This window comes from Panthera pardus, unplaced genomic scaffold, assembly GCF_024362965.1.
Source record: "Panthera pardus isolate Hobbes unplaced genomic scaffold, ASM2436296v1 HiC_scaffold_10, whole genome shotgun sequence".
Lineage (NCBI taxonomy): Eukaryota > Metazoa > Chordata > Mammalia > Carnivora > Felidae > Panthera > Panthera pardus.
Window position 1 is genome coordinate 3,088,134 of NW_026526655.1, and position 13,135 is coordinate 3,101,268.

A 13,135-nucleotide genomic window follows, 5' to 3' on the forward strand; every position below is an offset into this window, starting at 1 on the left:
GCGCTCTACTTTTTCACGGGCATCCCTCACCGTTTCAGATGGTTTTGGGGTTCCTCGCCTGCCGTGGCACAGATACTAGCATTTCACGAGCCAGTTCCCATGACTGGGCATTCACCGGCTGCCTCCCACCCGTCCCACAGGCTGGGCTCGACCAGCGCGTGTGTCCACTCCCGTGCGTGAGACAGGTCCCCCCCGGGACGGAGCTGGTCAGGCACGCAAGGGTCGCCTCGCCAAGTCTCACAGACACGTCACCTCACAGACACTCAGGTGGGAGCCCTTTGTCACAGGGGGCGACGTCTCGTCTTCCCAGTGTATCACGTGCGGTTACGACGCTATTCTTTTGTAAAGTCTCCGTAATCAGGTGTTTACCTGTTACTAACCTACAAAGTATTTCACCGCCCAAAGGCTCTCCTGCGTTTTTCCAGTCTTTGAAGAGTTCCACCGTCTTGTCTGTACAAAACAGACATACTTTCCAGCACCCTCCTAAATTTCTCTACTGACATGAAAAATCACCAAGAAACTCCCCAAGGGCTTAATCCAGGTCTGCAAATGTAGGTGAAAGATTACAGGATTAGGTTCAGAGTGAGTTTCAATCAACTTAATATGCTCTAATTTGCTTTCCTGCAGGTAAACTGGAAGGCCTTTGACAGAAACTATGCTGTGGCTGTGCGTTTCCGGCGAGGCCTGCAGGCGGGGGGCGGGGGGGGGGGGGCAGGCTGGCACTCCGGGCTGTATGAATCTGAGGGAACCCGAAGGCCCGCTCTCCCTCCCGTCTAGAGAGTCCCCGACACTCTTGTCACCTCACCTAGTGTTCACTAGATCTCCAAGTATCTGACTGCAACTGCCCCCCCCTTTGTTCCTTTACACCCTCCACAGTTAGATGCCAGCACAGACGCCTCCCCTGTCCCCGTGGATGGTCGTCCTCTGAGCCCCGGTCCCCATAACAGAGAGCATATCAGAACCCCAGACCCGGATTCTGACACACGCTGTCCAAACACAAATTGCTGCCTCGACCCCCCTAAGGCAAGACAGACCAGAAATACCCAGCTCCACCTGCTACCCGGCATTGCCACCCGCCCCGTCACAGGCTGAGTTTGACACGTGACCGCTACTGCAGTGCAACCCAGTGGGGGAAAAAGGGATTCTTCCATCCGAACCCATCTGGCAAACTATCTGGAAAACCCCAGTCGGATCCCCACCTAAGACTCGTATTCCAGATGCATTGAACACAAATGACACAGAACTTTAGAAGAGTGCTGGAAGAGGGGCGCCTGGGTGGCTCAGCCAGTTGAGCGTCCAACTTCAGCTCAAGTCACGATCTCACGGTCTCTGGGTTCAAGCCCCGCGTCGGGCTCTGGGCTGACGGCTAGGAGCCTGGAGCCTGCTTCGGACTCTGCGTCTCCCTCTCTCTCTGCCCCGCCCCCATTCGCACACACACGCGCGCGTGCACTTGCTCGCTCTGTCTCTCAAAAATAAACGTTAAAAACATTTTTTTTTGAGCGCTGGAAGAAAAAGCTGATGAGTTACTTTGGTGAGTCTGAAGGCCTGTTTTAAGCATTTCATAACAAGAAAAACTTGTAAAACAAAAGTAGATTTGAGGACAGTGGTGAAGCACAAAAACCTCAAACTTTTACAGAACAACATCAAAACACAAAGGAAAAACAAAAACCCTTACAGTACAACCAAGAAAACTGGGGGAAAAAGTTTCATATAAATTCTAGCTAAGACCTCTTGTAAGAAAAACAAACATCCCAATGGAAAAAGGGGCTAAGGACATAATTACAGTTCATAAAGAACATAAAAAGCTCATAAATAGGAAAAAATATTTAGCACCCTACTTATTTAAGAAACAAAAACTCAAATGACAATTAGATACCGTTTATTTCCTCCCAAAATGGCAAAAATGAAAATAATCAAAACATTCCATCTTTGTGAGGAAAAAGGGAATTTCCAGGCAGTGACGGTGAGGAGGCTGCCGGCATGACCTCTGGGGGGGCGGCTTTAATAGTGCTGACGAAGAGCTTCAAACCCGGTATCCATTACTCCACGGTCTTAATTCTACCTCTAACGGCTGAGGCCACGGGCAGGGGCAGACGTACAGCAAGTGCTGTCTGGGACGCACGACAGAGCTGCTCACGCCAGGGGGGCAGTGAACCGCAGCCTGGTGAACCGAGTGCAGGCGGGCCTGTCTCTGCATGGGACCTAAGTATGGTTTCTACATTTTTAACAGATCCCTTGAAAAAACCCCACATAGTTTGTGACGGAAAAAAAGAATACGTGGTAGAGACCAAAAACGGTTCACAAAGCTTGAAATATTTACTATCTACAGAAAGTCTGATTCGTACTGTCAACAATTGGTCAACCAGCGACCAGCAATAAAGGACTGACTTAAAACCATGACGCATGTAGTGAAGTGTTCTAATGATGATGTAATTATATGTTAATTGACATGAAAACCTATGTTCATCTTGTTATGATGCTAAAATAAAAAAAGTTACCGTGTTAGGGGTGCCGTGTTAGGGGTGTTAGCAAAGTCCTTACAAAGAACATAAAGGCATAAGAACAAATGAGCGAGGCGGCTCCACGGGGCCCTCCCAGGCTGGCCGTCTCCGCATGCAGATGAAGCACGGGTCCCCGCAGTTTACTCTCATAATCTCTGCCCCATATGCCCGTAACCTACGCATTTTCGCACGCTGGTTTCATCTCCTGCACGCAGGTTCGTATGGGCGGAGCGCGCCCCCCGCGGGACAAGTGCGCGCCACGTGGCGGGCACTGGAAATACAGCGAAAGAAAGGTGCTCCAGACCCCGCTTCGGGGAGCCGCCAGTGTGGCCGAAAGGGACACCGAGGAGTTAGGTAAGCGAAGATCAATACAAAAAGAGTAAACACAAGTACCTCTGTATCAGCCACGCTCGGGTTCCCGGGGACGGTGTCACCTCCCCCACCCCCCGCCCCAGGGACCACTGTACCGACTCAGCCTGGAGGAGGCAGTGGGACAGGCAAAGGGGCCTGTGGGGGGGGGAGAGGTCCTAACAGCGGCAGGGCCTGGGTCCACCCAGAGAGGCTGGCCCCTCCGTGCCCCTTGCTTGAGGACACTGGTTTCATTCCTGATGAAATCCAACCAGCCGATCATTCAGAAATTTCCCAAAGGAGATAGAAACTAAATATAAAAATGTAAAATCATCATAAATCACTAATTAACATAAGAAAACACGTCCTCAAGGCCCAGTGGTTTTCTATCTTGTTTATTCCGTGTCCCATGCTCTCCGTTTCTGGAAGAAGTCACACAGGGACAGGACAACATGACAAACATTTTCTCACTACAGAGTGGCCACCCGGTTTGGCGAGAGGGGCACACGCCAGGTAGCCAGGCAGCCTTGGGCATTAATCCACTTCAGCACCTGACAGTTTATTCTGGCAAAGCTAACGAGGGAAGTTCCCAACTGTAGCCCTCTGGGCCCTAGCTTCCTGACGCATGAACATGAGCGTATTAACGTCCCCCAGGGAACTCCCGGGGAGGGACACAAGAGAGCGGGGGCACCTGGCACATGAAAGCTCTCAACAAAACTCGGTTCCTTCCTTGGCATCTTCTCATGCTCCGCCCTCTTCCGACACCGGGAACGAGACGCTCTGCTACTCAGTGGTGCCTCACGTACCCGCAACAGCGGGTCTCAGATCCCGCAAGGCTTGTTGGAAAAGTCTACCAGCTCATGCTAAGGCCCTCCCCAAGCCACCCCCCTCCTCAAACACTCACTGCCTCTCCAGACTGTCACAAACTTACCATCCTTTAATTTAACATTCTTTGGATGAGGAATCCTTAGAGTACGTCCAGATAATTGAAAAGTCTGGAATTTTAAGTACCGTATGCCTGGCTGTTTCCAGAAAACATCAAAATAGCCCCTGGAATTGTAAACATCTGTGCTGAAGCCAAACCTCTCCAGCCACATCTCACCTGAGGGAGTACGGGGTTCTGTGGAGCCAGACTCCTCGGTCTGTGATTAGGGAAATATGGAAAGTCAGTAGGTAGCTGGATGGATGCGTGGACAAAGACCTGAAATGCATATTTTCCTGTCTTTGCTTCAAAATTAATTTTTTCCCTTACTGCCAACTCTACCCCATCCTCATAAGCTACGTTCAGAAAGAAATTTTAATGTCGTAGCCCCGTAAAGGTAAAGGTCTGGCTTCACACAAACAAGTGTGACAGCCCCTGAACTGCACCCCATTGGTGGGGCCAGGGCCCAGGGCCCAGGGCAGGGGAGCCTAACTCCACTTCTCAGACAACACGGAGTCACTGCAGGTAAAGTGACCGGACACGTGGTGTCCCCCGTATCCGCAGCCTCAGGTTAACAAGGGGCTTAATTTTACCAGCGGATTTTTCTTTCCTATTTGATAAGCCTAGAGAGGGCTAGGAAGCATCAGGGGGATGTTTACACACATATATATATAAATACAAAATTGTGAAGTTGTTCCCAACTGTCACTAGTTTCTCAGGCCAAAGTGAAAATGCTCAACAACCCTCAAATCTGAGTTTCTCATTCCTCCCCACTACTCCCCAACCCTGATTCTTCCTTCAAGTCGACTTGGTCGATCCACCGCACGCAGGCTGCTAATTCTCATTTCTGTACCTGTTAACACAGTCCCAGAAATTTCGACGTCACCTCAACACCACCCTCCCCTGGTTATGGGCCAACCCAAGTCGGGACAAGTCCAATCCTGTTTCTCCTTAAAGCTCAAATGGCCCGACCACTTTCCCAAAATGACCCTCTCCTTTCCTTCTCTGAATTCACGTAAATTAGTTTCCTGTCCCTGCTCGATAGCTCTGTTGTCTGCTACTCACTGCTTTTCTCATGCTATGGTAACTTTGTACTTTGTCTCACCTTCCTAACTGATTAAGATAGAATGTGACAGTATTTGGTGTGAATATTACCTAGGGTGGGTCTTTGAGAGATTAACGTGTAGCTATGGGTATAAATTATGATTTAAACCTATAAGGCATTCTTCTTTTCTAAAATTTTTAAGTACATGTTTTCTACACTTCGAGGGTTTTGGTGCCATACCGTAAACAGAACCACGGTTTTAAATAAAATGCCTGCCTCTTCAGTGCTAGAATGTAACAGATAGGATTTACATGAACCACACAAGGCCGCTCCCAGGGAAGGTGCCAGCCTAGGCAGAGCGGAGGTCCCAGTGCAGGCCGCCTGGCACACAGTAGTCACAAGTACTTGTTGAGAAAGGAATCTCCCTCCCGAGGCTCTACATCCTGCTGACGAGTAACACCAACCACAAATATTGGCCATTTTGTACTCAGTCCCAGGACTGGGGGGACCCGATGCAGTGGGGGTGTGCTGGGCCCCGGGACGGCCACCCAGCCACGCGAAGGGGAAACAACGGCTCAGACGCAGGCTACTCACCACCATGTTGTACGCATCAGGAACTTCAGTTTCAAACTGAAATTTTCCACCCTGGTAGTAACCCTCATCTATCAAAAACACAAAACAAAACAAAAAATCCTTTAAATTAAAAAAAAAAAGTTAACAGAAAGCAAACACTATGTTAGGATACGGCAAAAACAGAGAATTAAGAGTTAAAAAACAAGACTGCAGGATTCCTTCCTTACGTCCCCAAATCCTGCCCCTGCCCTGATGATGAACTGAAATCGGCTCCCCGCGACCCTGCCTGCTGTCCGTCTCCTTGCCGGCCATGTGCGCTCAGGGGAGGCGCTGGCATCCCTCCGTCGCCCAGAGCCGGCCCGGGTAGCCCTGTTCTCACCTCGGCCCCGTCCCACTCCGCATCACAGCACCGGTGTGCCCCCTTCAAACACATCTCATGACAGGTAACCATCCTGGGTAAGCTGCAAGGTCATCTCTTTGCGGCTGGCTGCCCCATGAGAGTGTCAGGTCCGAGGGGTGCTCCAGGCCCTGGGGACAGGCAGTGAAGCACACAGCCCCTGCCCCAGTGAGCGTGCACAGTCAACACTTGCGAGCCGACTGGCTGAGTGCTCGGTGCAGCCTTCTGAACAGAGCGCGCCCCCTGGAACGGGGCTGGAGGGCACCGGTGGGCATGCAGGAGGACGTGTGGAGGCAGGGTGGCACCAGGTCACAGACCCCACAGCACAGTCGCAACTGCGCCAGCCGCCTCTGCCTCTGCTAAGAGTCCACCCACCCCAGGCGAGCCTGGCCTGCGGGTGAATTGTGGGCGCTACTCGTGCTGCTGCCAGCAGAGGGCGCTCACGCCTGCGCTCCAAGCCGGAAATGCACGGGGGTTTTCAGTTACTCTGAACTTCACAATCTGGCAAAATTAACACCATCTTTCATAAGAAAGTTCAACTTTCCCCCAAATATTTATCACTGTGAACAAATCAACAATACTACATATTATTGCTTCCCTCAGCTGCTTACATAAAATAAATATTTAATACAGAGTTGTTAGTGTCAAACAAATCATCACTACAACAATTTTCCGAGACTGTGTCAACATTTACAGACCCCAATGTTTTCATTCTTTGCCAGTGTGACAGAGGAGAAAGACCATATTTCTGTTTTACATTCATCTGAAAAGCAGGGAGGCTGAAATTTATTTCATATTATGGGTCATTTTTAAAGCAAGAACCGAATGACTGATGTTCTTTAACTGTCCTTTTGTCACCGAAGTATTCATCTTTTAACTACCAATATAGAAAAGCTCTTAGGAAGATCAACCTCTGCCTTTTGTATTTGTTACAGTGTTTCTTAGTCTGCTGGTTTATCACCGATTTTGTGGTTCAACTACTTCTCACCCTGAAGCCCGTCTTTCTGTGGTTTGTCTTTGGTCCTGTGCTTACAAAGATCTTTCCCAACCCAGATGACAGAAACATCTGATTTCCCTACTTTCTCACAGCGATCTCACGGTTTCATGTACTTCGCAGCCCACTCACTCACGGGAACGAGGCAGCATGTTCTTCCTCACTGCTGGCCTCGACCATCATGCGGCCTAGATTATTCTACCCTTCCCCACTCATCTGATACGGCTATTTCTAGCCCTCACTGGCACCCCTGGATCAGTGACTGACAGCACCGAGAGTCTTTAGAAAAGACTGTTTTGGGGGAAAAATTTTCCCTCCAGATACAAGAACTCTGCAAACAAGGGCATCGCAGGTCTGAAGTCATGAGAGCACAGCCACGCCCACCAGGGGCTCTGCGGCTGCGAGGCTCCTGTGTCACCGGGCGCCCCCGCGGCAGGGGGATCTGGCGCTGGGCTCTGCACGCGGTGCGGCGGGCGCTGTGCGTGCTGTCGCCCCAGCTCCCGGTGCAGCGCCGCGTCTGCTCTCGCCTGTTCTCGCTCCTCCGGGCTGTGCTCCAGTCACCGCATCCTGCCGCACTGTGGTTTTTCTCTAGTTGGCCTTCCACTTCACGATCATGTAGTTTCAACAAGGCTGCCAACCAGTTCCAGAGAAACTGTGATTTGGTCTAATGCGGGTTCGATTTTACCATACTCCTCTGTCCTAGCCAAGCTCTCATTTAATAATTACTACAATTTATCATCCCTGAACTGGTTGAAGACAGACAGGAAGCGGAGAGTTCTAGTTTTTGTCTGTGTCAGGAGAATGATCTGCTGCTGAGGCAGCACTCCTTGTCTCCTCGTCTAAGGACATACACAGCTTTGGGACCCGAGCCACTCTACTTATTTATTGAATTTGCCTAGAAACGCCATGTCCTACTTAAAAAGCAGCTGGGGAGCAAGCAGACTGTACGGAGAGGAAACACACTTAAGAGCATCTCTTATTTCCTGTGATTTTCTCAGCGAAGGCCCCAGTGAAGACTTCTTGCTGACCCACCTCGCGGGTCCGGCTCCCAAGCTGGCGCCTTGCAGGGTGGAGACTGAGAAAGGCCGCGCAGCTCTGGACCAGCAGGCACAGGGTTCGTGTACAGCGTCCGTAACCCAGCGTGTGCCACATCCAAGTCTGGGACGGCCCACTGCGTCACTGTGTGAGGCTGCCGCGACTGAAAACCTCCTGCTTCTCAGATAACTGGGACAACAGTTCAAGTACAACAGTGAAACACAGCAGGAAAGTTCCTGGCATCCAGCTCACTGGGCCAGCCTATCCCCGCCCCTCAGGGTTACAAGGAGAGGAACCGTATGCCACTGACTTTCAGCCAGGTTAGGGGTATTCCTGGGAGGAGACTGGCCGAGGGGTATGTGGGCACAAACAACTCCAGGAGAATCCACTTCTAGGTGGCCAGTGTCCGGGTGCATTCCCTAAAAGAAAGCTGCCTGACAGTCTCACGAGGTCAGACTCCCACCGGCCACTCCTTCCCTCTCCCTTCTCATAGCTGTCCCCACTAGAAGCAGAAGGTTGGCTTCTCAGCTCTCTTCTTACCATGATGCACTGCCCCAAGGCACAAACATCCCAGTGGACAAAGGTCACAGCAAATGGAGGCACGTGGCAGGGTTGTGCTTTCCCCATCTGACACCCAGTTCTGTTAAGGGCAAAGTATGGTGTTATAAAGAAGACATCCCAGTTCATATTGGAATGTCTTGAATTCAGACATCTTGTGGAGTCTGATGGCAGCAAGGATTAAAATTTCACTTAGAGGCTTTGGGGCACCTGGGTGGCTCAGTCAGTTGGGTATTCAACTTCGGCTCAGGTCATGATCTCACGGTTCGTGACTTCGAGCCCCACTTCGGGCTCTGTGCTGACAGCTCGGAGCCTGGAGCCTGCTTGGGATTCTGTGTCTCCCTCTCTCTCTGCCCCTCTCCTGCTCACCCTCTGTCTCTCTCTCAAAAATAAATAAAAACAACAAATTTAAAAAGTTTTCATTTAGTGAATTCAATCCCTAGAGGACTGTAAAAGAACACATGATCACTGTGAGAAGCAAGCAAACAGGGAATCAATAAGCCACAGGCATATGGCACCTTCTTCTGCCCAGGTGACTGGGTCCAAGCCTCACCTGACGGCCGGCCAGCAATTAAACTCGGAAGTGAGGCGGCGGATGGCACATCCTAGAAATAAGTAACACTTCTCCCAAGAGAGAGTGAGTCTGACTGCTGACTGAGCTGACAATCAGAACTGGCTCTGCCTACTAAAGCATTGGAGAGATATTTCTTATTCATTGAATGAGCTAAACCTGCAGCCTCCAGCTTTGGAGGAAGTACAAAGCATTAAGTTTTTACATCGGTAAGGGTACGACAAAACCAATAATATCTCAAAGTTCTCAACTCTTCCTGAGAATCTCAGATAAAACAAGATGCTTCCAAGTGAAGACAGGTATGATTAATGGTCAGCTGACAGGTCTTGGGAAAGTGGCTTTTATGAACACCTCAGAAACTGTGATGCTAAGGGGCTCTGATGTCTGTGTTCAGAAAGTCTTTTCCAAGTCAGATGGGTTCCAATTCTCTGCTTTCAACAAAATGGAGGGAGGAACCTGATCTAACAGTCAGCAGCAAGATCAAGAAAATATACGATTCTGAAGTCCAAGGATGGAATGTCATAGCTGTGACAAAACACCTTCCATGCCTCTCTCATCAGGCAGTCTTCAGTGTCTACATCTATAAAAAGAAAATGAAGGAAGAAAACTGGCACTCCTTCTCTGTAGCATAAAGGAACAGTCATTTACAAACTCATCAACCAAATCAGAGAAAAATGCTAACGGTAACTCCATCATTCTCAGATCCGTTTCAGATGAAACGCTATTTTATGTTTAATAACCATCAAAGCTTACAACATCCTGTTTAAAGTCATTCATTCAGCAAATATCTGATGAGAGCTCATGATGTGCCAGACCTTGTTCTGGGCCCTGGTGACACATCAGCAAGAGACCTTCCCCCCAGTACCAGCGCACGTTCTGGCGGAAGAAGGTGAAGGAGCCAAGGGAGGAGTTGAACTTTTACACAGGGTGGTCGGAGAGAGCAAAGGCCTGAAAACGGAGGCCATCGGGGTGAAGAACACTCCAGGCCCATGAAAACAGCAGGTACGTTCAGAGAGCACTCCAGCAGCCAGAGGCGAGGCAGGGGAGAGGAGGAGCGGAGGCCAAGGAGACCACAGTAAGAGTGCTGGCTTTTATGCAGAGCCAGGCGGGGAGCCCGGAGAGGGGTCTGAGCAGAGGAGGGCTGGGCTGCAGGCCCTGTGGAGGCGACCTGTTACAACAACCCCGGTGAGAGATCATGCTGGTTAGGACCTTGGGAAGATTCCGACGGGAACACCACCAGGATCTGCTGACAGATGAGGGTGGGGAGTGGCGAAGAGAGGGGTTAAAGAAGAGCTAAGGTCTCTGACCCCGCAACGCAAAGGGCAGAGTTGCCATCGGGAAGATAAACAGGCCGCAAGGGCCATCACCGCACCAAGTTCAACCTCGGACACGTCGATCTGAGATTTCCCGTCAACATTCAAACAGAGGTGTTGATCGCCAGCACACGATTCTGGAGTGTGGGGGAGGTCGGGGCTGGATGAGGGCAGGGTGGGAGCTGTTCAGTATACGGAAGCACTCCCATTTCATGAGCTATGAAGGTCCGAGGACGGGACAAAGCCTTCGGGGCCCCCACACCTAGAGGGGTCTGGGAGAGGAGACAGGAGGGGCAGCCAGCACCGAGGAGGAGAAGCAGGAACCAGGAGTTGGTGAAAACAATGACTAACAACTGTTCAGAACAAAATGCTTGAGACCGAAGAGTCTTCCGGTTAGAAAAACTTTTTAAATAACTTAGACACATACATATAGATGTGTGTGAGTGCGCGCGCGTGTATTTACAGAGTAGTAGGACAAGGTGACAAAGTACTTGGCAGAAAAATGTTCACATTAGGATACAATCCTATAGGACGAGTGGAAGAAAACTATGAGTGAGAGGAGAAAAGGCAGCAACGAGCATTTTCCAACCACTGAACTAGAGCTTGTTCATATTTCTACAAAAAGGCATGATGGTGGGCGTATCCATGCTATTTAGATTCTACTGGAAACACTTTAAAGAGCAATATAATACTTTTATCTTTAAATGTCAATATTTACAACACCCTGGAAATTATGTAAATTTCAAACTTAAAAGTCAGCAAAAACAGCGTCCTTGCCAAGATGAGCTTGTAGACTGGGGTCGGCAAACTCCTTCTGTAAAAAGCCAGACGGTAAGTACGCTTCAGGCCTTGGGACACAGGTCTCTGTCGCATATCCTGTTTTGTTGGCTTTTTCACAGCCCTTCAAATACGTAAAAGGCACTGTGAGCCGGAGGGCCGCGCGAACAGTGGCCCAGGGCGGGATCTGCCTCACGCCTGGGATGGCGCCCAGCGTGCCCAGGCCAACGCGGAAGTACCTGAAGACACATCCGCGGTCGGACCGTGAGACGCAGCGCGCGTGAAGCCGGCTCATCTCAGGGGAGGCTGCTGTGGGCTGGACTGTTCAGGGGAGGCTTGGGGGACGTGCCTTTGGGTACACCCTCAAAATCGGGATGACAACCACAACCCTAAGCACACCGACACGCGGAGCACGCACCGCACACGGTCACCTGGGCTCATGCACCTGTTCGCTCACCCTGTCTCCACCACTGCAGTGGGACAGGCACATCATCACCCCTTCGGAGAAGAAACTGAGGCCCGTGCAGGAAGAAACTGTCCTGGCCATAGCCCCACAGCTAGCGGGTGGCAGAGCCATTTCCGGCCAGGCTGTCTCCCTGGGATCTGAGGGCAGGTGGGGGCGGGGAAGACAAAGAGGCAGTGTCCACGAGGAGGGCGGACTGGGCACAGAGCCGAAGCCAGGACTGCCACGAGCCCGCTGTGGGGCCGAGCCGGGGAGGTGGGCGGGTACTTGGCAGTGACATGGGGTCGGGAGCCACACAGGAGCTGCAGAAAACACTAAGTCAGCTGCTAAAGAAAAGTGAGCACCCTGGGACCCGATGGAGGCTAATTTACGTGTGGAGGTAATATATATGTAAGAGATATTAATATAGACCATTGGGGCCCCAGGCAGGAGTTATAGAAAAAATATTTAAAGAAATGTTGGTCAAATTATTTGTGAGTTTGACAAAAACCAAAGCTACAGATCCAGAAAGCTCAGTAAGCCCAGGTAAGGTCAATAATCACATCAAAGAACATCACAGACAGACTGCTAAAAACGTGATAAAGAGATGGTCTTAAAAGCAACCAGAGACTAAAATGCACACATAAAGCGGAACAAAGAATGAGCACTGACTACTTATAAGAAAGAATACAAGTCAGGAGGCAGCAGAATGAGGTCTCTACAATAATGAACTCGTCACCGGGGGGCTGTACTACATACAAATCCTGAACATCCAGGATGTTCTTCAGGCAGAAGGAAAAGTAACAGATGGAAATTCAGACCTAAGGAAGGAGCGGTGACTACGCTGGGAAACAGATAAAAGAAAACAGGATATGTAAGGCTGGGTCACAGGGTACATAAAGGAGACAGGACAACTGTAAAAGGAAGGCTGGGTAGGGAAATGGAAATATCCTACTATCTGTCTAAGCCTCCACCTGAAGAACTGGGGGAAAAAAAGCCAAATTAAGCTGAAAACAAGCTGAAGGAAGGTAATAAAGATAGGATCAGACAACAAAAGATAGTAGAGGAAAATCAATAAACCCAAAAGCTGGTTCTTTGCAGAGACTGATAAAATCAATAATCCTCCAGCTAGCCTAATCAGGAAAAAAAGAAAACACACTTTCACTAATAGGAGTTAAAGGAGACTTGACAGAACTTTATAGGACAAGATATTAAGAACAACATTATACCACTGAACTTGAAAATGTGGACACCCTTAAGACACCAATTACTCTATCTACTAGAGAAAGTGTATTCATCCTTAAAATGTTACCACAAAAACAAAACACAACCTTCCAGAGCTAGGTAGCTTCCCTGGCAGATTCTACCACTGAGTGCAGAACTGATACTAACTCTTCATCCACAGTCCCAGGAAACAGAAGGGAGCACTTCCCCCTTCACTCTGGAGGGATGGCGGGGGGAGGGGAAACCAGATCCTCCTCTTGCCCCACATAAAAAAAGAACTAAGTCACAGACCAAACTGTGAAACGTAAAGCTAAAAAATACTTGAAAAAAAAAAAAAACCCACCATATATTTGTATTTCTTCGATCTCTAGGACACAGAAAGCACAGCTATTTGTACTGGTCAGAATTGTTACTAGGATTCATCACCACGAGCTC

At 49.8% G+C, this 13,135-nt stretch overlaps 1 protein-coding gene across 4 annotated transcripts in view; it reads right to left on the reverse strand.

Annotated features, from left to right (window-relative positions):
* Positions 1-13,135, reverse strand: part of UBE2F (ubiquitin conjugating enzyme E2 F (putative)) — a 53,537-nt gene that overhangs the window by 13,597 nt on the left and 26,805 nt on the right. For 3 of the 4 annotated variants that reach the window (XM_019445388.2, XM_019445387.2, XM_019445386.2), the window contains one exon: positions 5,411-5,478. In XM_019445388.2, coding sequence (XP_019300933.1) covers positions 5,411-5,478 — 68 coding nt within the window. Of the gene's footprint in view, positions 1-3,951; positions 3,992-5,410; positions 5,479-13,135 lie in introns of all 4 variants that reach the window. The other variant, XR_002078888.2, reaches the window with a different exon arrangement.